A 27,173-nucleotide genomic window follows, 5' to 3' on the forward strand; every position below is an offset into this window, starting at 1 on the left:
GTGGATCAGAATAGTAATTATACCTTACCAACTTATTTGTCTTAATCATTCCCTCTCTCCTCAACTTTCTATCCACTAGATTCTGCAATATTTGCATTACCTCAATCAGTCTTCATACTCAGTATTCAGAGACCAGAAACTACATCCCAGTCAGTGTTCTTCCTCATCATTATTATAATGCACTATGTCGTCCTTGCAATTTTAGCAAAATGTCACAAAAATTTCAGTTCCTTATCCACCAATTTCCCAGAACCCTCATCTCCTCTAAGATATCACCCCACCAATCTTATGCTCTGCATTCCAGACTTTAAAACCGTACACTTTACTAAATTGAATTGGTAATTCCATTCAGAATGTCTATTCAAGACAATTACAAGGCTGCAACATCCATTCTATTCCTCATAGTTCTTCCCAACTTTACATTATTTGCAAACAGCTGTATATCGCCATTAAAGCCCTTCCCAATATCATTTGCAGAAATTAAACAGAAAAGGCAACAAAACAAACCCTTGAAACACACTGCTGGTGACTTTCCTCTTCTGGGATATCACTCCTCCCACCATATTCGATTGCTGATATCTATTAGACAGCTAACCTCTAATCCAGTGCACTAATCTACTATCCAACCTAATCTGTTCCAGTTTAATTACCAGCTTGCCACCTGGCAGTCTATCAAAGAATACTCCTTTGAAACTTTGGCACATCTAAGACTTAACGAGGTAAGTTAAAGCTGTTGTTAACACCTGGAACATTCTCTCAAGACACACAGTGATAAACCACCAAGTCTTACAGCCTTCTAGACATAAGGTTTACTCAGTTCCTCATGTACCTCCTTCTCGCTCATTATTAGTGTCTCCTTCTCCTTCTTTGATCTCAAGAAAAGATTTTTTACATAATCGTTTCCAGATTGTGAAAAATACATGTGAATTATACAGAACTCTTCTCCTTCGTTTTCGACAATTTAGAAATGGGCTGCCAAGTTTAAACTTGGCTGTACCAGCCTTGGAGATGATCCACCAAAATCATTGATCAAGTGCTGTGACTATAGGCATTTCAAAAGAACGTGTAGGATATGTGTTGCACAAAAAGTTGCAAACGAAAAAGCTTTGCACAAGATGTGTGCCGTGCTTGCTCACAGCAGATCAAAAACACGCTTGCATAAAAATCTCTGAACAGTGCTTGGAGTGTTTGAACAAGAATAGACACAAGAGCGTTTGAACTGATTTTGTGCATCGATTATTACTATGGATGAGACCACACCACAATCCAAACAGTGGACAGAAGCCGGTTGTTCACTGTCGAAGAAGATAAAGTCAGTTCCATCAGCAGGAAAGGTCATGGCATTGGTGTTTTGGGATGCTAAAGGCACTTTGCTTATTAATTATCTTGAAAAGGATAGAACAATTACTGGGGAATACTATTCCAATCTTTTAACCGGACTAGACGAAAACATTTGTGAGAAAAGACCCGGTTTGCAGAAGAAAAAAAATCATCTTTCATCAGGACAATGCACCTGCCCACAAAGGTATTTTGGCAATAGGAAAATTAAGGGATCTGCACTATGAATTGTTGGAACATCCACCCTATTCCCCAGATTTGGCTCCCTCTGACTTCTATCTTTTCCCAAAACTAAAACTCTTCCTTGCTGGTCAGCATTTTTTTTTTTCAAATCAAGAGGTGATTGTAGCTGTAGAGGGGTATTTTGCAGATCTTACTAAGAACCACTACAGGGACAGGATAATGGTGCTGGAGCATTGCTGGAATAAATGTATTAGTTCTCTTAAGGGAGATTATGTTGAAAAATAAAAATAATTTTGAAATTATAAATTCTTTTTTCATTGTTAGGCTGAGAACTTTTCAGACTACCCTCGTATAAGAAAAATAATATGCTAAGCTTCAACTTGCAGTTATTTTTGATAAATGCACTTCACTTCATTTTTCAGCAAAATGTTCATTCAATGAATTGTTGGTTTTCGATAAATTGTGTTTTCGATTAATTGCCAAGTGATGAATTGTTTTTTCAAAGAACTATCTTTCTTGGAAGTTTTTTTTTCATTTGGTTAGACTATAAATTATATATTTAGTTTAATCGTTTATCCAAGTGTAAGCAAACAAAGTTTATGCCTGATATCTTCAGGACTGGTGCAACTCGTAATAAAGTGGTATAAGTTCTCATCACTTGCCTTAGTATCTCGCATAATGCAAAGCACATCTCCTTTCGGACATGTATAATGCTATGCATTTAGGGAAGGGCCATTACCAGACCAGTTTTGACCTTTATCGAGGTCTCATCGGTGGGAGCCAGACCCAAGTCCTGAAGATACTTCAGGTTCAAACTTTGTTTGCATACACTTTTATAAAGGATTAAACTAAATATATAATTTATAGTCTAACCAAGTGAAAAAAACTTCCAACATCTTTCTCTAATCCAGAGTAATTTAATAATAAAGTGTGCCACCTTTTGACAACTTGTATAGGTAAATATGACTTCTCCATTACTTCCACTTTAGTATCACCACCACTGGATCTGGCTCCCACTGATGAGACCTCAATAAAGGTCGAAATCAGTCTGGTTAGTGGCTCTTCCCTTAATGCATATCATTATAAATGTCCGCAAGGAGATGTACTTTGCATTAATGGAGATACTAAGGCAAGTGATGAGAACTTATACCACCTTTACCATGAGTTGCGCCAGTCCTGAAGATACTTCAGGTGCAAACTTTTTTTGCTTATGCCTGGATAAAGGATTAAACTAAATATATAATTTTGAAATATCTGTTTATTAATTCTTTTCGATTAACTGTTGTTCAGTGAATTGTTTTTTGATAAATTGTCTTTCAATAAATTGTTTTTGGTGAATTTTCTGGATATCTGCAGGATGTCTACATTACCTTCATTTACCATTGCTCTTCACAGTTCATCATATCAGCAAACAACAATATTTCCTATATCATTTCCTATATCACTTATGTAAAGAAATAAACAACAGCTGACCAAGTACTGATCTCTGTGGTACATCACTTGGCATCTGTCTTCTGCACTCATCTCCTCCATAAACCACTCATTGATATCTGTCCATCAGCCACCTTCTAATTTGAATGACCAGCTTCATACCATGTCAATTTGCTGCAATCTATGCAACCTAGTACTACATGAAATCTTGTCATATATCTTTGCAAAGTCTGGCAGTATCACTGAGTAGCCATTTCCCTTATCCAACTTCCTTGCCACTTTATTGTAAAAAGTAAGCAAATTAAGGCAAGACCCATCCTTCACAAAGCTGTGTTGTGTCCTTTATGGAATACTATATTCCTGTTCCAGCCAGTCCTGAATTCTGTCTTTCACCAATTTTTCCAATACCTTAAACCGCTACTCCTGAAATGCTGTTGGCTATAATTTGATACGTCTGTCTTGGAGCCTCTTATATGCAGTGAGACTATTTTGTCTTCTTTCCATTCCAGTGGCCTCTTATTATTATCTTATATAATAGGGAATATTAATGATATTGGCGAAGATTTGGATGGAGATATTCAGTTGTTTGCAGATGATGCAAAGTTGGGATGAACCATAAAGAGTAGTGAAGATGTTGTGGCCTTGCAAGAAGACTTGAATAAATTGAGTGATTGGGCAAGAAAATGGGGATGTTAGTTCAATGTTGCAAAATGTAAGGTTTTAAAATTTGGAAAACAAAGATGGGATGCAGAATTTATGCTTGGTGAGAATATATTGTTGGAAGTAGAGATCTCGGGGTGATAGTGGATAAGGATCTAAAAAATTTAGGGGACACATCGCCAAAATTGTGAAGACAACACAAAGACTTCTGGGAATGATGCGGAGGACACTGATGTATAGAAGTAGGGAGATTCTTGTTCCATTGTATAAGGCTTTGATTAGGCCACACATGGACTATTGTGCCCAGATTTGGTCACCGGGTTTTCAGAAGGATGAAGAGATGTTGGAAAGGGTCCAAAGGCGACTGACTAAGGTAGTTTCTGACCTCTGGAATGTTGAGTATGAGGAAAGATTGAGAAGATGTAATTTGCAGAGTCTAGTGGAGAGAAGGAAGAGGGGAGATATGATAGAGACCTACAAGTTGGTAAGGGGTTGTTATAAGATCAACTTACTGGCATACTTAGCAGTATGCTCATTTGAACTTCATCTCCCTTGTCACAATCACTCCCCACCTTTTCCTGGCCTTGTCAGTTTCCTGCAGTTTAGTTCCATCAATATAGCACATGGCTTGTGATCTTTTCTTTCCAAAGTGAATAACCTTACAGTGAAGACTTAAAATTAAACAGCTTCAGCAGAGGAGCTGATAATTCCCTTACACATTCGTAATACACGGGCTGATGTACTATCTAATCCCATGGTTGTGTTTGCATTGAGGCTCTGCAACATTTTAATTATCTCCATTTCTTCACCCTCTGTTGTCCTATCAGTCACTGTCACATCTGGTATTGCAACATCATCACCCAGATGGTACACTTGCCATGCCAAATGCTCACTCAGTAATTCAACTATCTAATTTGCTTCTGTTACCTCCCCACTATCAGCACTTTTAAAGTTATTCTTTCACTGTCATTCCTCCTTTTACTTCCCATGTATGGAAAGACTTTAGGATTTCTTTTGGCTTGCTTTCTCACACAATTAACGTTGGCCTTCCTAACCATACATATCCTCTCTTCTTACCTGTGCCTTGTAATGGTCATGCTCATCATCTTTTTCTTTATAATCTCTCCACAACCTTTTCTTTGTGTGCAACACCTGCTTAATGAAGCTATTCATCGATCTAACTCCTACCTGATTTATCCTTCTGACTCTGGGAATATATTCTGATACTGCTTTCTTCAAACACCTCTTGACCACCTCCAATGCACCACACCTGAAAGTTGACTTCTCAGCTTGTAATAATCACCTGCCTTGTAATTCCACATATCGTTTTTTAAACAGAAAATTCTGCATGTCTGGCAGTCTCCTAGGTCAAGATTACATGATCACTTTCTCCATGTGGAGGCAGCATAGGTGAATTGGTTTCTCTTAAGGTCTCTGATGATATGATCAGATACAGCACTCCCTTACATGCTGCTTCAGGTAATGATCTTTCAGTAGGTGTATAAATTCCATTTACTTTACTTTTCTCCTTATGGCAATTCCTCCTCGCAATCTATGTCCCCATAGTTGAAATTCCCCATAATAATTACATTTTCTTCTACATTTTCCCTTATACTCCCTTGATTATAGCATCAACCAATTACATATTTCATCCTGTTGGCCTCTATCTCACACGATGGTCTCAAATGAACTTCCCTCTGCCCCTGATGAGCTTCTACTCTTTTTTGCTTCAGTTCATCTGCTGTCATTAGCAGTTCTCACCCCATCCCATTCCTTCTGTCCATGAAGATACTATATCCTTTGCATTCTGTTTCAAAGTCTCACTAATGTCTATAACTTTGACCAAGCTAACCAGTGCCAAAAACTCCTCTATATTATTTCGAATACTTCTGGCATCAGTATACATAAGTTGCAATCCCCCCTTAATCCCACAACCTCCTGTACATCTTGTGTTGCTTACCAATAAAGTTAAGAACCTGAGGTGCTGCATTTATCATCATGTGATCACTATCTCACTGACCTCTAGGTTGCCTGAACCCACTCACTTGCATCCTCCCAGAACAATCTAGTGTCTCCCCCCCCCCACTCTGCACTTCCACTCTCTCTGAACAACATTTTCTGAAGACTTCTGACCATTGATGTGCAAGCATTTAATGTGTTTATACTTCATTCCTTCCATCAGACTCACTCCACACATCTACAGTTTCATGCCATGGCAACAGACAACTTTGACTTTCTCACTTTTCTTTTTTTGCATATCTCATATCTTCTCACATATCACACTTGTCACCTGCTTAATCATTTGTACCAGCCAAAATAAACATCTTTTCACTCACTCATATTCACTACCTTGACTTTGCTGTCAAGAGTTACCTTTTGTTCTTTCTTCCTGCCATATACTGAAAAAAAGTCCTCAGTATCAATCTTATAAAGCCCTTCTATGACTCATATGCCTCTATCACATCTCTTTTTGCCTATCAGCCAGTTTTTGAAGCACCTTCAGTCTATTCACACAGGGAGCATTCATTCCATAGATGTGCCACAATTTTTGTCAAACTATTGATCCTCTCCACCACCACCTTCATCCCAGTCAAATTCAGAGAACAAGATCTGTGTGCAGCTGTAATAATAACCTTCTTATGCCTGCTTGTTAGTGTGTTCATTGACAACTGAATAATCTGATGGACTGTTTTAGCATACTTAGCAGTATGCTCTCTAAACTTCAACACCCTGTCCACAATCACTTCCCATAATTTCCTGGCTTTGTCACTTTCCTGCAGTTTAGTTCCATCAATATATACATGACTTGTGATCTCTTCTTCCCAAAGTGCATCACCTTACACCTCACTACGTTAAACTGGCACCATTTACCTTTGCCCATGCTGCTAGTATATTCAAGACTACAATAAGTAGGAAGAGTGATAGTAAATGAAGTTAATGTAGAGATCTGTAGGATCTCTACATTACCTTCGTTTACTATTGCTCTTCCTACTTTTGCATCATCAGCAAACTGAAAATTTCCCATCAAACATTTGATGTATACAAATTAAATAACAGAGGACCAAGTACTGAGCCCTGGTGTGTGAACCATGTTAACTGCCTTCTTCTGGACTCAACCCCTCCATAAGCTGCTTTTTGGTATCTGTTCATCAGCCACCTTCTAATCCAAATCACCAGACTCATATTCATCCCTATTTGCTCCAGTTTATGCAACACAGTGCTGACCTATGCCATTGCTAAGGTCAGCACTATCACTAAGTCCATTTCCTTTATCCAATAGTTATTTAGGGAATAGCAAACAATGTAAATTATTCAGCTTCTATAAATAATTTTATGCAGTATATTTGTTCTATAAATATTTCTACAGAGTTTTGCTAATACGTTTCTTGTTGTTTTCATTATATAAAAATTGTTTATATTTTTGCCATAAAAAGTTTATTCAGAGTGTTAGTGAGTTTTTTTTTCCTCCTTAAAAAATCCCCAAAAGTTACTTATAAAAGTTACTACTGTTGCTGCTTTGCCATTTCTGAAATGAGCTATCTTTGACATATAATCTTTTCTGCCCTAGCTACAGGTAGTAGCTATGGCAGCATTTGATGCCCACCAAAGTATAGATGTGAAGCATATGATAGATTTGAAATAACTTGAATGAAAAGTGCAAGTCATCAGTTATCTCCATTGAAAGTTTGACAATTCTTCACACTCAAGAGAACTGCATTAACTCCCATTCATAGCCACATCTTAGAGACAGTACTACTAAAAACACAAAATGCATAGCATGCAAGGTAGCTGTAAATTTACCCAAAGATGTTAGGCAGATAAACATGTACTGTATATTTTTATATTTCTGTCCTTTTTATTATAGAATTATATGAGGTGGTCTGAAAAGTTCTCGGCCTCGACCATAGATGGCAATAATTCAGCAAGATTTTTTTTTCTGAGTTAGTACATCTGTCATAAGCCTCCATGTGAAATTGCAAGTCATTCTATCAAGTAATTTGTTTTATGCAGCTGTCTGAAGCAAAAGTGTTGTCTGTATTGGATAAAATTGAGTATCGTGCAGTTATAAAATTTTTTGTAAAAAAGGTTTAAAGCCAAAAGAAATTCATTTGAACTTCATAGAAGTTTATAGGCACTCTTCTCCTTCGTTTTCGACAATTAAGAAATGGACTGCTGAGTTTAAACGTGGCCATACCAGCCTTGAAGATGATCCACTTGAAGGATGTCCAAAAAGTGTAACAACACCAGAAATCATTGATCAAGTGCACGATATGGTATTGGATGACCAGTGAGTCAAAGTGCATGAAATTGCTGAAACTATAGGCATTTCAAAATAACGTGTAGGATATATTTTGCATGAAGAATTGCAAATGAAAAAGCTTTGCGCAAGATGGGTGCCGTGCTTGCTCGCAGCAGATCAAAAATGCACTTGCATGAAAATCTCCGAACAGTGCTTGGACCATTTTAACAAGAATAAAACTGATTTTGTGCGTCAATTTATTACTATGGATGAGACTTGGATTCACCATTACACACCAGAATCCAAACAGTAGTCAAAACAGTGGATGGAGAGAAGCCAGTTGTTCAGCGCCAAAGAAGACAAAGTCGGTTCCATCAGCAGAAAAGGTCATGGCATCTGTGTTTTGGGATGCTAAAGGCATTTTGTATATTAATTATCTTGAAAAGGGTAAAACAATAACCAGGGAATATTATTCCAATCTTTTAACCAGACTAGATGAAAATATTCATGAGAAAAGACCCGGTTTGCAGAAGGGAAAAAAAATCATCTTTCATCAGGACAGTGCACCTGCACACAAAGGTGTTTTGGCAATGGCAAAATTAAGGGATCTGCACTATGAATTGTTGAACATCCACCCTATTCCCCAGATTTGCGTCCCTCTGACTTCTATCTCTTCCCAAAACTAAAACCCATCCTCGTTGGTCAGCGTTTTGCTTCGAATCGAGAACTGATTGCAGCTGTAAAGGGATAGTTTGCAGATCTTACTGAGAACCACTACAGGGATGGGATAATGGCACTGGAGCATTGCTGGAATAAATGTATTAATCTTACAGGAGATTATGTTGAAAAATAAAAATAATTTTGAAATTATAAAATTATTTTTTCATTGTTAGGCCAAGAACTTTTCAGACCACCCTTGTAGTTATTGTTTATATCCAGAAATAATAAGAGAAACTACAATGTACTAATCTGTGATGTTTTTTTATCTTTGAAAGGGAAAGAAAACGTCATCAGTGGGTACAGGAAATGGTTGTGATAATTTGCAACATATAAATCTCATATCAGCCTGGAAAGTACTTTTTTTTATTAAATGACATCTCCAGGGAATCAAGAACTCATCAAGTGAGGCTATACATCACACATATTAGCTGTCATACTTTCCCTTAAACTCGTTTACACTAAGTGCATTCACTACTTCAACAGGAGAACTATTCCACTTACTGTCTGTGAGAGAAAAATTAGCTCTTATCTGATTTACGCATAGGTTTCTGTGGTTAAGCAGTTCTGTAGGTAGTTTTTGGTATTGAGACCACATTGCGATATAAAGAGTTTATTAATAATAAACAATTAAAACCCAACAAGCTTCATGCATCATAAGACTTATATCATCAGGGGTAGTGGTACATAAAAGTTGTACACAACAAAAGCCTGTTAGCGATTAATTACGCATATTAATGTTTTTTATAACTTCACAACTGTTAAATAATTGATAAACCAGAATACAAATGACACATTCGTTACTGTATGCGGGTTGGAACATTGCTAGTTTTGTTGCTGTGGTATCACGTTCTGTGGTATCACATGTGGCAGTTAAATTTTTGATGAAAGCAGGCCATACTTGATGTAAAATTAAGCCCTGATTTTTATTGCATTGTGTAGGGATCCTAAGCATTTTTGATGCTTCTTTAAATTGTCTTGTGAAACAGTTATTATCAATATATGACATATTTCTTTGTTGCCAGAGTATTTGATGGCCAGTAGTAGTTGTGTGGAATGCCAGACCTGACATCAAAAAAAGAAGACAGCATAAATCAGGTCTTGCCTTAGTAATCTGCTTACTTTTTTATAAACAAGTGACATTGGAGTTGGATAAGGGAAATGGCTACATAGTGATATTGTTAGACTCTGTAAAAGAATTTGAAGAGATTCCATACAGAACTCTATTGAATAAATTGGTCCAAATGGGGATGGATATGAATCTGGTGATTTGAATTAGAGGGTGGCTGATGGCACATCAAAGAGTGGTTTATGAAGGAGTTGAGTCCAGGAGAATGCAAGTGACCAGTAATGTGCCACAAGGTTCAGTACTTGGCCATCTGTTATTTAATTTGTTTATCATTGATATAGGAATTGATTTGACAGGTAATATTAGTTTTTTGCTGACAGTGCTAAACCAGGAAAAGCAATGATAAATGAAGGTGATATAGAGATCCTTTCGGAGGACAGACTAGTAGTATGGGAAAAAGTAAATGGCTATCAGTTCAGTGTGGCCAAGCGTAACGCGATGCACCTTGCAAAGAGATCAGAAGCTGTGTACAATATTGACAAAACTGAACTGCATGGAACTGATGAAGCAAGGGACTTGGGTGTGATTGTGGAGAGGGAGTTGAAGTTTAGAGGATATATTGTGAAAGTAACCAAAACAGCACATCAGATTACATGGTTGTTGAAGAACATACTAACAAGTGGGGATCGAGAGATTATTGTTCCCCTATATAAGCTTTAATTAATCAGACCACATCTAGACTACTGCACACAGATCTGGACTTCCAGATTCCATGGGATTGAAAAAGTGGTGAAGAGAATCCAGAGGTGAGCGACAAAGATTGTAGATCTGCAGAATGCTCCCTGTGAGAATAGATTGATGGTCTGTAGACTTCAAAAATTAGCTGATTAGCAAAAAAGAGGAGACATGATATATATGCATTTAAGTTATTAAAGGAATTTTATAGGATTGACACTGAAGAAATTTTTCAGTACATGGTAAAAGAGAGAGAACAAGGTGTCCAACGATATAGTGGAAGTGGAACAAGTGGAAGTTGTGTAAGAGTGTAGTTAGCAATGGTGTTAGGACTAGATTTTTTGCTGGAGGTTGGTGAATGGGTAGAATGGGTTGGTCGAGGTGGTTATGAGTGCTTCGTCAGTAAATGAGTTTAAGCAAAGGTGTGATAGGTATTGTATGAGTGATGGTTAGTGTGTGAATAATGGATTTCCCGCAATGAGTGTTCTGACTCCATGGAGATGCCTGCATAACAACGATAATAATAAATATGGCAGAACTGTGTTCTGCTGGCATTGAAATTATTGTTAGTATTAACATCGGACCTCCATAGAGTCAGAGATTCATTGTGAGAGGTACACACTATCCCACACAAAGCTCATCCAACCATGCCTTAAATCGATTCAATATGTCTACATTCACAACCCACTCAAGCAATGCATTCCACTCACCAACCACTCTCCATGTAAAGGCTAAAGTATTTACAAATGGCTACTCAGTGATACGACAAGACTTTGTCAAAGCATTTGACATGATTACACATAGAACTCTATTGCATAAATTGGAGCAAATGAGGATGGATATGAATCTGGTTATTTGGATTAGAGGGCGGCTGATTCACAGATATCAAAGAATGGTTTATTGAAGAGTTCAGTGAGAAGGCAAGTGACTAATGGTGTACCACAAGACTCATTACTTTTTCCTCTGTTGTTTAATTTCTATATCAGTGATATGGAAATGATTTGATAGGAAATATTAGTTGTTTGGCAACAATGCTGGAACAAATTTGGCAACAAAACAGGAAGATCTGTGAGCATCTGCTTGGAAGAACATGAAAGATACATTCGCTACTATTACTATGGCAGGTCGGGACTGGCAGACCACACTTTGGACACTCCTTCACACAGGATTAGATGGAGGAAAAAGAATGTGCTATTTAGGAGTCGTTATAGATCTGAAAGATTATTTTTTGAGTCAGCAATGGCTTTGAAGAATTCTCCCAACCTTAACAGATATGGTTGCATCAATTTGGTAAAAATTTGGGAGACGGTTATCCTAAGAAAAACTCCTGGATAGCTGCTTTTTTTTTTTTTTTTTTCCTGTTAGAGAGTGGCAAAAATAGGACTTTTGATCTTTTGTCTTTTGCAATTATATTGTTTCACTCACTCACTGTCGCGTATACAAGTGTGTTGTGCTCTGATGATGCTGAGTTGAAAATCAGCGAAATATAAGCGTTAATAAAACATCTTTGTGATAAAAGTGTGTGTGGTGTTTTTAATACCGTGAAAAATAAGTCATGAATAACCATCAACATCTAAGCTTATCTGTTAGATCTTTAAATTCATGTCTTTTAACTGTGGAATGAGAAAAGAGTGTGTACACTGTTCTCATTAATGTATCAATATCTCTGATTAGTTTAATTTCCTTCCATGTATCACAGATCCCCAGATCCTCACGGTGATCTACCCAATGTTGCTGGACAAGATGTGAAACTTCTAGTTTATTGCAGCAACACCATTAACTTTGCCCAGCATCACTGTGGCTCCATCAGGGTTAAACATCACCATTTTTTGGAGATCAGGTTTCTTTTTTGATAAAACTGTTTAATAGCTAACACAATGGAGGAGGCATCACATGCCTGCAACTGAATTATTCCGCCAAAATATGTTTTATATTCATTACAATCTTTAGGTCTAAACTTAAAATAGAAAATGAGACATTTGTTAACAGTTATATCAGTGCTTTCATCAATGGTTAAGGTGTGGAAATTTTCTAATGCAATTTGCTCAAACACATCATTTACAACAATTAAATGGATTGTTTCCAGAAATTCAAATGCATAATTTTTGCTTCGCCAGCTGTCTGGGAGTTGATCATACTTTTCCATATGTTCATTAATATGATGAACTGAAAGTAAAGAGTTATTCATCTTAACAACTAATAAGACACTGTCAATAAGAACTTTAATCTGCTCTGGATTTGAGCGTTTTCTCTCTCAGTCATCTGAACTTTCACGTAGCATATGCAGTACTCCTGTAGCTGGCAACGAACAGTTTTGTTGCATAGGTTTGTGTACATCATCCAGATGTATTTTACTTGTCAAGTGGCATTTCAAAAAGTCCAACTTCCAAGTGTCATCAGACTTCTTCCCATTAGCAAAATCCCCAGCAACCTTTGCATCACGACAATAAATACAAACAACACCAATTGTAGTATCATACATAAATATTTCACACAGCTGAATGTTTATCTACTCATGACCTTTTGCCGTAGCAGTTTTCACTATTTGATCCAGCCGTTCACTTTTAAAGCAGCTAGCAGTTCGTTTTCGCTTCCTTTGAATTTGACATGGTGCATCAGTTTTTTGCAATTTTGTTATTTGAAGAATGTTTTTTATTGTTTTTATAAATTTACAAATGTACACTATTCATTGAATAACTTGGCAAAAGCTGAACCAACACTAAACATTGCCGAGGGCAACACAAGAGCTAAAAGATATGCCTAGAGGCTAGATTTAATTAACTTGGTTGTATCTCAATGCGTGTATACGAATGTTATTATTTAGTCTACTATTTTAAAATTCCTTTTAAAAATTAGAGAATTTTGAAACGCTACAATATTTTTAATCGTACTCTAATTTAAGTTTTTAAAAGTATTTAATTATTTTTATTAAAATTATGAAACCATTGTTTTAATTTGTCATGATCTTGAACTAATTTGATCAGCTAATCACATTTGGGAATTTTCCATGAGTTAGGCCTGAGATGTAAACAAACCGTGCACCATTCTATATGCTACGTAAAAATTACACATTTAAGCCACAACTCTTTCACTTTGGCATCAAATCGCTAGCCTCAAATAGGGTTACTGTTAATAATTTATAAGTTTTGTGCACCTTCGAGAATGTAATAAAAAATGTGAGGTTATAGGCGCCGAGTTACCGTATTTTTGAAAGAATTTATAGATTAATGTTTAGGTGGAACTTCTTTAATTAATAAATTTTAATTTCAATCTAGTGTGTGCATATTTTTTGCTTTGTGCACTAGTTGCAAAACGTGTGTGCTCGCACATGTGCATAGCTTAGAGGGAACATTGGTGGGTGGTGAATGGGTGGAATAGTTTGACAGAGATGGTTATGGGTGCCTCATCAGTGAATGAATTTAAGGAGAAGTATGATAGGTATTGTACTACTGATACCTAGTGTGTGAATAATGGATCTCCCATAATAAATCTTCTGACTTCATGGAGATCATTCAGTTGCTCAGTGACCACTTTGCAAAGGTATATGATCCTAGTGAAGTTACTGGGAAATCACAGACACTTTAACCTGTGTCTGATATAGGTTAAAGCACTAATGTGGGAACAGAGGCGGATGAATTGGTGGTTCTTAGGATATTGCAGAATCTCAACGTAAATACAGCTGTGGAATTAGATGAGATATCAGCTAGGGCTTTGAAAGAATGTGCAAGGGAACTGGCAATACCTTTGACTCGGCTCTTTAATTTAAGTTTCAGCTCTTATAGAGATCCAAGAGAGTGGAAAGAGAGTAAAATAATTCCTTTGCATAAGGAAGATTCTAAGACTGCAGTAGCAAATTATAGTAGTACTAGAAAAATTGGTAAAAAAGAGAATTCAAGAATGGGTAGATAAAAATATACTATATGTGGGTCAGCATGGCTTAGTAATTTATAAACTTTTTATAATAGAGTAACAGCTCAGTCGGATAAAGAAAATGGCTACACAATCATGTTGTTGAATTTTGTAAAGCCATTTGACAGAATACCACATGGCACTCTGTTATGCAAATTAGAACCAATGGGGATGGATATAACACTGGTTAATTGGATAAGAAGGTGGCTTCTGGATAGATATTAAAAAGTAGGATATGGAGGAGCAGAATTGAGGTGAAAACAGTTGATGTACCACAAGTTTCAGTGTTGGGACCATTGCTGTTTAATTTGTACCTAAATGATATAGGAAGTAACTTGAAAAGAAATATTCAGTTGTTCACTGATGATGCAAAATTAGTTAGAATAATAGTAATTCGAGATGATGTGGAGAGCTTGCAGGATGATTTAAATAAGCTGTCAGTTTAATATTGAGAATAAAGTTATGCATTTTGGGATAAATAGATCACAAGCCATATATCACATTGATGGCACTGTCCTCCAAGAAATAGATGAAGTTAGAGATTTAGGGGTGTTAGTAGATAAAGTTAAAGTTTAAAGGACATATTGTTAAGGTACCCCATAAGATTACTTGGCTATTGAAGAAAACATTAACAAGTAGAGATACAATTTACAAGTAGTAAAGGAAGTTGTTATTCCTCTTTATAAGGCCTTGATATGCCTGCATCTGGATTATTGTGCTCAAATCTGGGCACCCTGGGTTTCTTAGGGATGAAGAAGCAGTGGATTTGTTTCAGAAACAAGTGATCAAGATGGTGAGTAGCCTGGGGAATGTTCCCTAGGAGGATAGATTGAGGGTGTGTGGATTGCAAAAGTTGGTTGATAGGAGAAAAAAGAGGGGATATGATAGAAGCATTTAAGTTGCTTAAAGGATTTTATAGGATAGATGCAAGGCAAATGTAGCACTTGGCTAGAGAGGGCCAGAAAAAGGGTTCATTCTTGAAAGTTGAATAAAGATGTGGTTAGAAGTGGGGTGAGGACTAGATTTTTTGCTTGGAGGGTTGTGAATGAGTGGAATGAGTTGCCAGAGTCAGTTCTGACAACCCATTCCACTCTCTCTCTGTTAATGGGTTTAAGGAGAGGTATGATAGATTGGGTCTTCGGGCTCCATGGAGGTACCCATATAACGATGGTAATAACAACAATAATACCTGTATAATAATAATATATCTGCAGTTCCCTGAGCTGCAAGTCTTCTCAATCATTTTCCAGATTCACTCATTATGATTTGAAAGAAACCATTATGAAAACATACAAATTAAATTCAGCTAAACTCTTCTTAACATGCAAATAAAGCAGTATCAGTATTAACAAATATTCTTATAATTAACTTGATGTTCCTGTGGTGAAAATAGGAAGAAAAGAATTTTGTGTACTTGGTTTTGGCAGGAAAAAAAAAATTATTATTGTTTTTATTAAGAGAGACCTCCGGGAAGTCAGGGACTCGTCGAAGGAGGCTATATACTACATGCACCAGCTATCATACTTATTCTTGAATTCATTCACACTGCTTGCACTCAAACATCTAATGGCAATCCATTCCAATCATGCACCATCCTATGAGAGAGAAATCTAGCCCTCACCCCTCCTTAGCGGCATTCATTCTCAGCTTCCACAGATGCACTCTTGTCCTTTTCCCACCCTCCATAAATTGAAAAATTCCATCAACTGAAATCCTGTATGACCCTTTCAGAAGTTTGTAAGTCTCAATTATATCACCTCTCTTTCTCCTATTTGCTACTGGCTGCAGTCTACAAATTCCCAATCTGTTTTCATAACCATTATTCCACAATCCTGATATAATTTTAACACTCTCCTCTGCACTCTCTCCAATTATATCAGAATCACAATGGAAACCAGACAGGCACACAATAGTCAAGCGAGGTGTTATCAACGCCTTGTAAAGAGGCAAAATGACATCCTTATTTTTACATGTGAACATTTGTTTCAGCATTGCAATTGTCTTTTGAGTTGTATTTACGATCTTTGCCACATTGTCCATGAACTTCTGCTTCCTATCTACTAACACTCCAAGATCCCTAGCCTCGTTCACTTTCTTCAAGCATAATCCCACCAGTGTAATACAACAGTAGATATTTAATCATGCTGAAATGCTTAACTTTACATTTACTGACATCCATTTTCCCATGCCCACAATTCCAGTCTATTCAAATCATTGTGCAAGTATTGCATATCAGCAGCATTCCTAATTGCCCTACCTATCTATACATCATCACCAAATAGCTGTATGTCACTTGTCAAATCCTTCACAGCATCGTTAATGTATAGATTGAATAACAGTGGACCAAGCACTAATCCTTGTGGTACATCACTGGTTACCTTAAATCTTGCAGACTCGCATCCCCATATACCACTTTTTGATATCTGTCAGTCAGCTATCATCTTATCCATGCTAATATTCTATAATCCAAACCCATATTCTCCAATTTATGCAACCGTCTACCATGCTGTATTCTGTCAAAAGCATCAGCAAAATCCCAAAGTATCATGGTGTATCCATTCCCCTTGTCTGGTTCAATGGTAACATTGTTATTGAATGTGAGCAAGTTGGTACCTTCCCTTAGTAAACCTATTCCTGCAGAATCTTCCTTGAAATTCATATTAAACAATTTGGTCAACAGAATAGCCAGTTCAGCTGAACACTCTTTTAGCACACATGCTGATATTCCATTAGTCCTTATTGTTGAATTAGTATTCAGTTTATGCAACAAGTCTAATACCTCGTCCTCGTATACCTGAATTTCTTCATCCAGTGAAGAGGTAGCAGCAAGCTCAATGTCACGTTCACCAGGTTGATAGCTTTTAACAAAGTGGGCACTCATTAGTTGAACAACCTCTTCTGCATCTGCAACCCTCATGCCATTTGCATTTAAAAGAGTTATTCTTTCATATTCATTCTTTCTTTTACTTGCAGCATATCGATAGAATTCTTGTGGGTTGTCTTCAGCACTCAGAGCCACTTTCTTTTCATACTTGGACTTTGTTTTCCGTACAACAGGTATGACCATTTTAGCCTGCTGCTTATAATTTTCATAATGCACGTGGTATTCCTTTTCTTACGAATCTGTTGCTCAATGAGATTACACGTCCATTTGACCCCTACCCTATTTATTCTTTCAACTCTCGGGACACACACTCAGATATCGCGTCATTTAAGTATTGTTTAAATACCTCCCATGCACTGTAGATATTCTTTCCATCCATCAACCAATCCCATTCCACTGAACTCAGTATATTCCTCAGATGGTCATAATTTCCTGCTCAGCATGTAACCTTTTCTGTATGGAACATTCATTAACTTAGTCACTTTCCAAGTGATTACTGCATAATCACTGTCACCAACTGGAGGCAAAATAGTTACATCTTCAACTGAAACACCCTCTGACACTATAATCAAATATAACACTGTTTGACCTCGAGTTCCTTCTGTCACATGCTGCTTGAGGAAGTTGGCACACAACAGCTCAACAAATTCATTTTCATTCTTCTCATGAGATTCTACTGCTATCCAATCAGTATTTGGATAATATTGTTATTGATAGCGAATAAAAGTTGAGTAGCTCTCAGATGTGAACTGTAGACTAAAATATAGAAAGATTATTGAAAAAAAAATGAAAGAGTTTGAGAACAGGAACCAAACCTTGGAGATTCAGTGGTAATCCTTGAAGAAAACCCTGATTGATTCAGCCAGAGAGGCATGTGGTGAGGTTGTGTGCAAGGATAGAAAAATCAGAACTCCATGGTGGACACAGGAAGTTAAAGAGGCAGTGAAGGAAAAGAAGAAAGCATATCAAAAGTACCTGGCAAATAAGTCAGATTGCACTCTTAGAGAATACAGAGACAATTGTAAGAAAGCTAAACACTGTGTAAAACTAGCTAAACAAAAGTCATGGGAGGACTTTGGCAAGAACATAGAAAATAAATATCAAGAAGGTGGTAAGATATTCTGGAGGTTGTTGAAGAAGCTTAGAAATGGAGGAAAGAGTGCTGTAAAAGGAGTTAGAAATGATAAAGGTGACATGAAAATGGGAGAAAAAGATTTCCTCAAAGTATGGAGTAATTATTTCGTAAAATTGCTGAATGACACAAACAATGATAGCACAGTGGTAAAAAACACTCATGCAGTCAGGAATATATATCCATACTTGACGTAGAAAAAGACATCAAAGGCTTGAAATGTGGAAAGGCAGCAGGAGTACATGATATTCAACTGGAGATGCTGAAGTATGGTGGTATAAGAGTCTTACAGTGGCTGCACTGCATAGTTCAAAAGGGCTGGATAGAGGGACGAATTCCTGATGATTGGAGTAGAGCTCTGATAGTACCCATATATAAAAAGGGAAATAAAACTGAATGTGAGAATTACAGAGGTATTTCCCTACTGAGTGTTCCTGGCAAGATTTATGCCTGTATACTTGAAACGGTTGAGAAGAATTGTGGAAGAAAAGCTTGGTGAAGAACAAGCTGGATTCAGGCCAAATAGAGGCTGTCAGGATCAGATCTTCACTTTACAACAAATAGTTGAGAAAACATAGGAATATAACAGAGATTTGTATTTAAGTTTTGTCGATCTGGAAAAGGCATATGACAAGATGCCAAGAGAGAAGCTATTCAATACGCTGCAGTTATATGGTCAATGGGGCATTATATCAAGCAATACTTAGTCTTTATTTGAGTTGTAAGTCAGCAGTTAGAATTGAAGGAAGTACAGGAAGATGGTTTAATGTTAAATCTGGTGTGAGACAAGGATGTACATTATCCCCTCTGTTATTCATTATCTATATGGATCACATTATGAAGGAAAGTGGTATTAAACATGATATCAGAATTGGAGATGTTAATGTCAGCTCTTTGCTTTATACGGACGATTTTATACTTTTAAATAAATTTGCTACAAACCTGCAAGATTCGCTGACTAAATTGAATAACTGTTGTAATAGATATGGCATGACGGTCAGTAATAAAAAGACAAAGACAATGAAAATAGGCAGAATCGTTGAAAATGTCAACTGTATTGTGAATGGAGAACCTGTGTAACAAGTAAAACATTTCATCTACTTAGGCACGATTTTTAGTGAAGATGGTAAATTAAATATGGAAATAGACAACAGAATCAACAAAGCTGGTATGGTATGGTAGGAAGTCAATTGAATAAATTCATATGGAATAAGATTGAAATTAGTCAGAACACTAAACTAGCTGTATACAAGACAGTGTTCAAACCAGTTTTAACTAATGGATCTGAGAGCTGAGTCAATAGTAAAACACTTGACCAACGACTAGAGACCACAGATATGAGAGTCCTGGGAAAGATTAGAGGTGTGAACAGATGGCATCAATGGCAATATCATATTAAAAACGAGGATATTAGGAAAGAACTAGCCATTGTCAGCATCCAGTAATGCGTTAGCAGAGCTAATCTCAGGTGGTATGGTTACTTAAACAGAATGGATGAGGAAAGATTAGCAAAACAAATGTTCTCTGCCAGGTTGGCAGGAAAACGACCCAGAGGAAGACCAAGATATAGGTGGATTGATACAGTACAAAGTGCTTTAGACGATAGAAATATAAGATCTGATAATGTTGGAGTCTTGACAAGTAACAGACTAATTTGGAGGAAAATTGTAAATAGGAAGTTAGTAATGATGTAGGTTTTTCATGTAGTACTATCATATCCTGTACACCCCTTGAGGGTACATGTCAGGAATTTGATGATGATGTTATTGATCTTGTTAGATTCCATCTCACACTAGATGGCTTCAAACTCACTGTCGCATGAAATACTGTTAGTAGTAGTACTACAATCATGGGTCTCAACCAGTCGTGGCCAGTGAAAATTTTAAGTGGGGGTGCTGCATATACAAAAAAAAAAAAAAAAAAAAAAAAAAAACACTTTTTTTTCGTAATCAGTAATGAATTTATTAATAAATAAATTTACATATTAAAAATTGCTTTATTAAAAATATTTCATCCTCACCACGAACAAACACCAATAATAAAAGTTTCGTATCAATAGCAATGACAAGTGCAAGCGAATATCGGCGTTAGATCGCAATGCATTTGTTTCGTGTAACGATAATTGAAAAAATATAATTCTTTTCATATTTTCAACAGTCACACTCGTCATAATTCAGCCTTGTATGTATAATAAATAAATAATTATATGTTATTTTAACAAAATAAAATAAGATTTATGAAAAATTAGTTCACCACGAACACACGCCAATAACAAACGTTTCATATCTCACAGAAATAACGAGCACAGGCATAAGATACACTGCCCAAGCGGCAGTGTATCTAATGATGTAAAATGCAATGAATATCGGCGTTAGATCGCAGTGCATTTGTTTCATATAAGATAATTGAAAAAATATTATTTTCATATTTTCAACAGTGACACTCGTCATAATTCGCCTTGTATCTATAATAAATAAATAATTATATGTTATTTTAACAAAATAAAATAAGATTTACGCACACACCAATAATAGACGTTTCATATCTCACAGAAATCAGGTGTATAAACATACTAAAAATGCACTGCTGCTTGAGCAGTTACAGTTGGGAATGATGTAACCGTGCAATGACAAGCGCAAACTATCACCGTTAGATCGCAGTGCATTTGTTTCATATAAGATAATTGAAAAAATATTATTTTCATATTTTCAACAGTGACACTCGTCATAATTCGCCTTGTATCTATAATAAATAAATAATTATATGTTATTTTAACAAAATAAAATAAGATTTACGCACACACCAATAATAGACGTTTCATATCTCACAGAAATCAGGTGTGTAAACATACTAAAAATGCACTGCTGCTTGAGCAGTTACAGTTGGGAATGATGTAACCGTGCAATGACAAGCGCAAACTATCACCGTTAGATCGCAGTGCATTTGTTTCATAATCTAAAGCATTAATCAAACAATTCCAATTATTAACTATTCAATCAATGTCAAAACATAAGCTGTAACTTTTAACATGTTGTATTGCATTTATATAATGTTGTAAGCATTGTTATTATTTATAAACACAAACAAATTTTAATTTTTTTAATTTTTTCCTTGGGGGTACTGCAGTGTCACAGTGCTTATGTATGGGCCGCCACTGGTCTCAAATCTAACTGGATTCAAATCATCCGATATCATTAGCAGCACACCCCCTTCTCTCCTATCCTTTCTATCCTTCCTAAAATAGTGTACCCTTTACACTCGATACCAATTAGTATGTCTAATTCAGATAGCAAGGTCTCACTAATGCCTACAATCTGAGGTCCCAACATATTGACCAAGTCAACAAACTCGACCCCTTTGTTTCTGATACTCCTAGCATTTGTGTACAAACATAATAATCTACCTACTTGTTCTTTTGTATACTCTTGTATGCGGTCTGCATGACACAGTTGGACAACTTCCAGATCTGTTTTCTTCTCTAGTGCCTTATATATGTAGACATCTTTGCACACATTTGATGGGTCCAAACTGGATGAAATTGTTCTCCCCTTGTCAACATTTCCATGACAAAGCCCAATCCTGTCATTTACACAATTATATAGCATTGTTGCTCTTATACTCACATTCTTGCCATTCTTCCCTTAATAATTTAGTTTTCCTGAGGCTCTGTGTTAGGTTTCATACCAGTTATTAGTTTTTCTAGACTCTCGATACCAGATGCATTCAGGTGTAGGCTGTTCCTCTTATACAAATCCAGTCTTCCCTCAAACTCACTCCACACATCCAAAAACTCGCATCCATTCTTTCTACACAGCCTACACAACCCTTCTTCGTAATTCATTTTTATCAAAGGTATAACTCAATAATAATAAAATGACATAGTAAATGAAATTTTGTGCTGGAAAGATCACATCCTACCATGAAAGAAAAGACTGCAGAAAATGAATTTAAAAAGAAATTAATTTTCTGCTAGTTTTCATATGTGCCATTTTTGAAGTAGCAACTTTGACTATTGTTTCATGCCAAAAATGTATAGGTACATCGTTCCCAAAAATGTTTACTTTATATGTAATTCATAGAGCAGCAAACACATACAGATTATGGAATTCTTGTGTCTGAGAAAGTAAAATTTTTTTTTATTCATCAGAATGATGAGATCTGAAATGTGTATACCGTCATCTTTTTATTAATACACCTTGAAGAGTAAAAGGCAAATTATTATTGTAAATTTTCTGTAGAAGAATATTAATAGATTCATTTATTTGGTACCGTATCTACTCATAACTGAGTAAATTTAAGGCTTGAGAAAATTTGAAACTTAGATATATGGAAATTTCACTTATTTATAACTACAGTAGTATAAACTGGGGAGAGGAAGATGCATGTAGCAATAAGGGAATGGAATGTCTAGAATTCTTGAGGGACAAATGTCTTAGGTAACATGTAATAGAGGGAACAAGAGGTTCGAGAGTTTGGGATTTGGTTATAGCATCAGAAGAGTTGATAATAACTGAGATGACATCTCTCCCACCAGTTGGAGAGAGTGACCATATGGTTTTGACTTGGAAAATGAATAGACATGCAGGAGTATCAAAGAGAAGGGAACGTATGTGGAATTATAAGACAGGTGATTATAATAGTCTAAGACGTCAACTTGGGGAAGTTTCATGTAGGGAGGAATTGGAAGGCTGCGATATCATTCGTGCATGGGAAATTATGAAAGAATATTTGTTAGTAGCAATGGTAAGTTGTATACCACGAGTGAACTAGAGGACACAATTTGGAGTAAAGTGGATGATAAACAATTATTAAACAAGAATTGCATGCAAAAAAGAGGCTATGGAAAAGATATAAGGAGACAGATGAAGAGAAGATGCATGAAGAATATAAGACACAGGCCAGAAGAATGACTAGTATGGTAAGGAAGACGAAACTCGAATATGAGAGGAGATTGGCCCTAAGATTCAAAGAAAATCCTAGGGAATTTTTTAGATATGTGACCAGTAGAAGGAGAAATAACTGTGGAAGAATGATATTGTGGGATAAAAATGGGAATAGAGTGACCGATGTAGAGGACATAGTGGAATTGTTCAATGAACACTTTATTGGAGTATTTCATCCTGGAGGAGTCAATCTTAATGTTAGAGGGATTGGGCAGGTTCGAGGTTTAGAGGTATAGGAGGAGAGTGTGTTTCAAATACTCAGTACTCTGGATGTCAGTAAAGCAGTGGGACTGGATGGTATTTCACCACGAGTTTTGAGAGAATGTGCTAGGAAACTGACAGTGCCTTTGACCTGGCTTTTCAATGAAAGTCTGGCTGCAGGAAAGGTGCCCATGGAATGGAAGGAAGGTAAGATAGTGCCATTGCATAAGGACAGTAGCAGACTGGAAATGTCTAATTATAGGCCAGTTTGTGTGTCATCAGTAGTTAATAAGATCTTGGAGAAAGTAGTGAAGGACCATATACAGCATTGGGCAGATGAGGGTAATGTTATCTGTGAGAGTTAACATGGATTTGTGAAGGGGCGCTCTTGTTTAGCAATATGCTAGTCTTTTATGATAAAGTTACAAGAGCATTAGATGAGGGAAAGGCATATACTACCATTTTCTTAGACTTAGCGAAGGCATTTGACAGGGTGCCACATGATAAGCTGATATTCAAGTTGCAGCACATGGATCTGGATGTCAGATTGGTCAGTTGGATTCAGGATTGGCTGTCTAATAGGTATCAGAGAGTTGTGTATGGTGGGGCAATTTCAAGGAAGCAGAGGGTTACAAGTGGGATTCTACAGGGCTGAGTACCGGGACCTATATTGTTTAACTTTATATCAATGACATTGTCAGTGGATTGCAAAGGGATATTCAGTTGTTTGCGGATGATGCGAAGCTGGAGGAAGAAGGGGAGACGAGATCTGGGATTGATGATTGATAGAAACCTGAAATTTAGGGGACATATTGCAAAGGTGGTGAAGGTAACACAGAGGATCGCTGCAATAATGAGAAGGATGCTGACCTGAAGAGATAAAACAGTTATCATTCCATTGTATAAGACCCTGATCAGACCACACTTAGACTATTGTTCTCAGATTTGGTCCCCAGGATTTGAAGGGAATAAATTAACTGTGGAAGGGATACAAAGGCAGATAACAAAGATGGTTTCAGGACTGTACAATGATAGTTTTGAGGATTGGCTGAGAGAATGTGGACTGCAGTTTTTGGTGGATAGAAGAAGGAGAGGTGATATGATTGAGACTTTTAAACTGTTGAGAGCTGGTTACAGGGTTAACACTGGGGAGTTCTTTTGCTTGGTTGAACAGTGGAAAGGAGTGATGATAAGAGGCCACCCTGGAAGTTACGAAAGGAATATCTGTGAGCAAGAGGGTGAGGAGTGGTTTCTTTGCATGGAGGATGGTTGATCCATGGAATGCATTGCCTGATGAAGTGGTGAGAGCGAGAATGGTCAATGAGTTTAAGGAGTGGTATGGTAGACTTTGTGTTTGTTAGGGGGGGGGGCCTCCCCTCGATGAGTCTTTTGACTCCATGGAGGCCTGAATAATAATAATAATACATTATATATACTTAAATAAAGGGGATATTAGATCCCACATAGTTTTAAAACCGAATAAGAAACTCAAAGATTGGAATCAGAGAGTTTCTTGCCGAATATAGTAAACTATAAAGTATCGGCGACACTAGCGTTAGCAAATGCAAGTGATCCTAGTATGTAGTACAATACGGGGCAACTCGTTGCAAAGGTGGGGGAAGTTCAGATTGCTATTCTTAGGTATTTTCCATAATGTAAAAACACATTTCCTAGGAAATGTGTTGTTTTTTATGAACAACACATTTTCCATAAATGTGTTGTTCACAGTTGAACTGTTTTTCTGATGATTTAATGGTTATTAGAATTTAAAAATTTTTTTTAAAAAATGTGTTGGGTTTGGTTTTTTATTTTAAGGATTGTTCCTTGAGAATTTACAATTTTAATTTGTAAAATTTGGCCAACAAATAACAAAAGGCCTATAGAAAATTGGATTTAATTGCCTTTTTCATGAGCCATTAGTTTTTTATTGCATAAAAAAATAAAACCTAATTCTTTTTTGTTAGGTTGCAGAAGATGCTAGAGAAATGGAAGACATAATGGATGGTAGTCTTCCATTGCATGGAGAACCCATTGAAGAAGCAAATGAAGTCGGGTTTTCTCCTCTTGTTACAGCATGGACATTTATTTCATCTTTCTTTTCATCTCTTATTCCAGGACAGCCTGTGCCTGTAAATATAAATTAGATTGATGTGAATTTTTTTTATTCATCAGAATGATGAGATCTGAAATGTGTATACCGTCATCTTTTTATTAATACACCTTGAAGAGTAAAAGGCAAATTATTATTGTATATTTTACAGAATGAATAAATTACCATAAATTGTTTAAAAAAAAAAAAAAAACATTTATCTTAGGAAAGTAACCTCTTTTTTATTCATGCACAACACCTATACTTCACTAATAACTGTTTAGAAGTCTTAATTATGTTTTTATTTCATCATTTTTGTGTGATAAGAAGAAGAAATTGAAAAATATTTTTGAGATATTTCACAGTAAGAAATGGAATATTCAAAAATATCTTAGTGTTATAGATTGTTTGATTACTTTAATTTTTATATTTCATTAATGTCAATAATGTGGGAATAAATTTGTACATAAATATATCTCTCTTCTTTATCTGTACAGATTTTTGTACATGCTAAATTGTATATTGCTCATTTTAAATATTAAGATTGAAAGTGCTACTTGTTATGAGATTAAGAAACGGTGCTTGAAGTGACATTTTTGATGAGTTAGTATAATGATTTAATTTTGTTCATAACATTAAAGTACTCTGTTACTGCAAGAAGCTGTAGTAATCATAAGCAGGAATTTATATTTTAACTATTATGATTTGATGTTATGATAACATTAAATTGTTTGTAATCAGCCCATTTTACATTAACATAAAGTATCGATGAAATTCATGTCTAACATTTATTTTTTATCAATTGCACTATTCCCTAAAATGCATCTTATTTTTCCAAGTACCTTTTTCCAAATTTTGTTGGTTCATTCTTAGTATTGAATGTTTGTACTTTTTTTTTTTCATTCAATAGAGAAAGTTTTATTTCTGACAGAAGATTATGATTATGGCCAGTTTAAACTTCCTTAAGATACAAAACTGTTATCCTCCTAGTCATTGATTTTGTTGCTTTTCAGAACTGCTGTAAATATTCATTTTTAATAACTTTAGAAAAATAAAAAAAAAGTAGTTATAATTCTTCACCATGTAGTACTTGTTAGTTGATTTTTTAAAAAAAAAAATGTATATGCATATTCTTTCAATAAAAGAAAAAGTATATGTTTGGCATCAGTTTTTTAAGAAATTGTGCAGCATCATTTTCAGAATCAAAAACTTATAGATACAGCATTCTTAGGAACAAAATTTCATAGTTCCATTGCACTAGGGTGGACATGATGGTAGAATGCAAATATCAGATGATACATTATTTTGTATTTCTTCTGTGGTTGTTAAGACTTGGGAGAAATTAGCAACAGGTCATATTCAAATTTGGCAAGTGACAGTAATATTATCTGTAAAAGTCATCATGGATTAGTAAAAGTAATTTGCCTGCATTTCATAATTAAGTGACAAGAGCAGTTGATAAAAGAAAGGGTTATGCTAGCTTCTTTTGTGTGTGTGTGTGTGTGTGTGTGTTAAGAATACCAATTGCACGCACGCAAGTAATTTTATAAACTTGGTTTTTTTTAAACACACACACACATATATATATATACAGATAGATAATATAAATAGATATCTGCACTGTCAATCTCATCACTTTCCA

General features: G+C 36.1%; 1 protein-coding gene across 2 annotated transcripts in view; it reads left to right on the top strand.

The window, feature by feature from the left end:
- The window catches only part of LOC150096542 (homocysteine-responsive endoplasmic reticulum-resident ubiquitin-like domain member 2 protein), a 225,975-nt gene extending 199,289 nt beyond the window's left edge, over positions 1-26,686 (top strand). For both annotated transcript variants that reach the window (XM_090407974.1, XM_090407973.1), the window contains one exon: positions 25,407-26,686. In XM_090407974.1, the coding sequence (XP_090264100.1) occupies positions 25,407-25,586 (180 nt within the window). In that variant the 3' untranslated portion in view covers positions 25,587-26,686. The remainder of the gene's footprint in view (positions 1-25,406) is intronic.
- The last annotated feature ends 487 nt before the right edge of the window (positions 26,687-27,173 follow it).

The sequence above is a fragment of the Typopeltis vanoorti genome, chromosome 18 (assembly GCF_054136105.1).
Source record: "Typopeltis vanoorti isolate ZY-2024b chromosome 18, IOZ_Tvanoo_1.0, whole genome shotgun sequence".
NCBI lineage: Eukaryota > Metazoa > Arthropoda > Arachnida > Uropygi > Thelyphonidae > Typopeltis > Typopeltis vanoorti.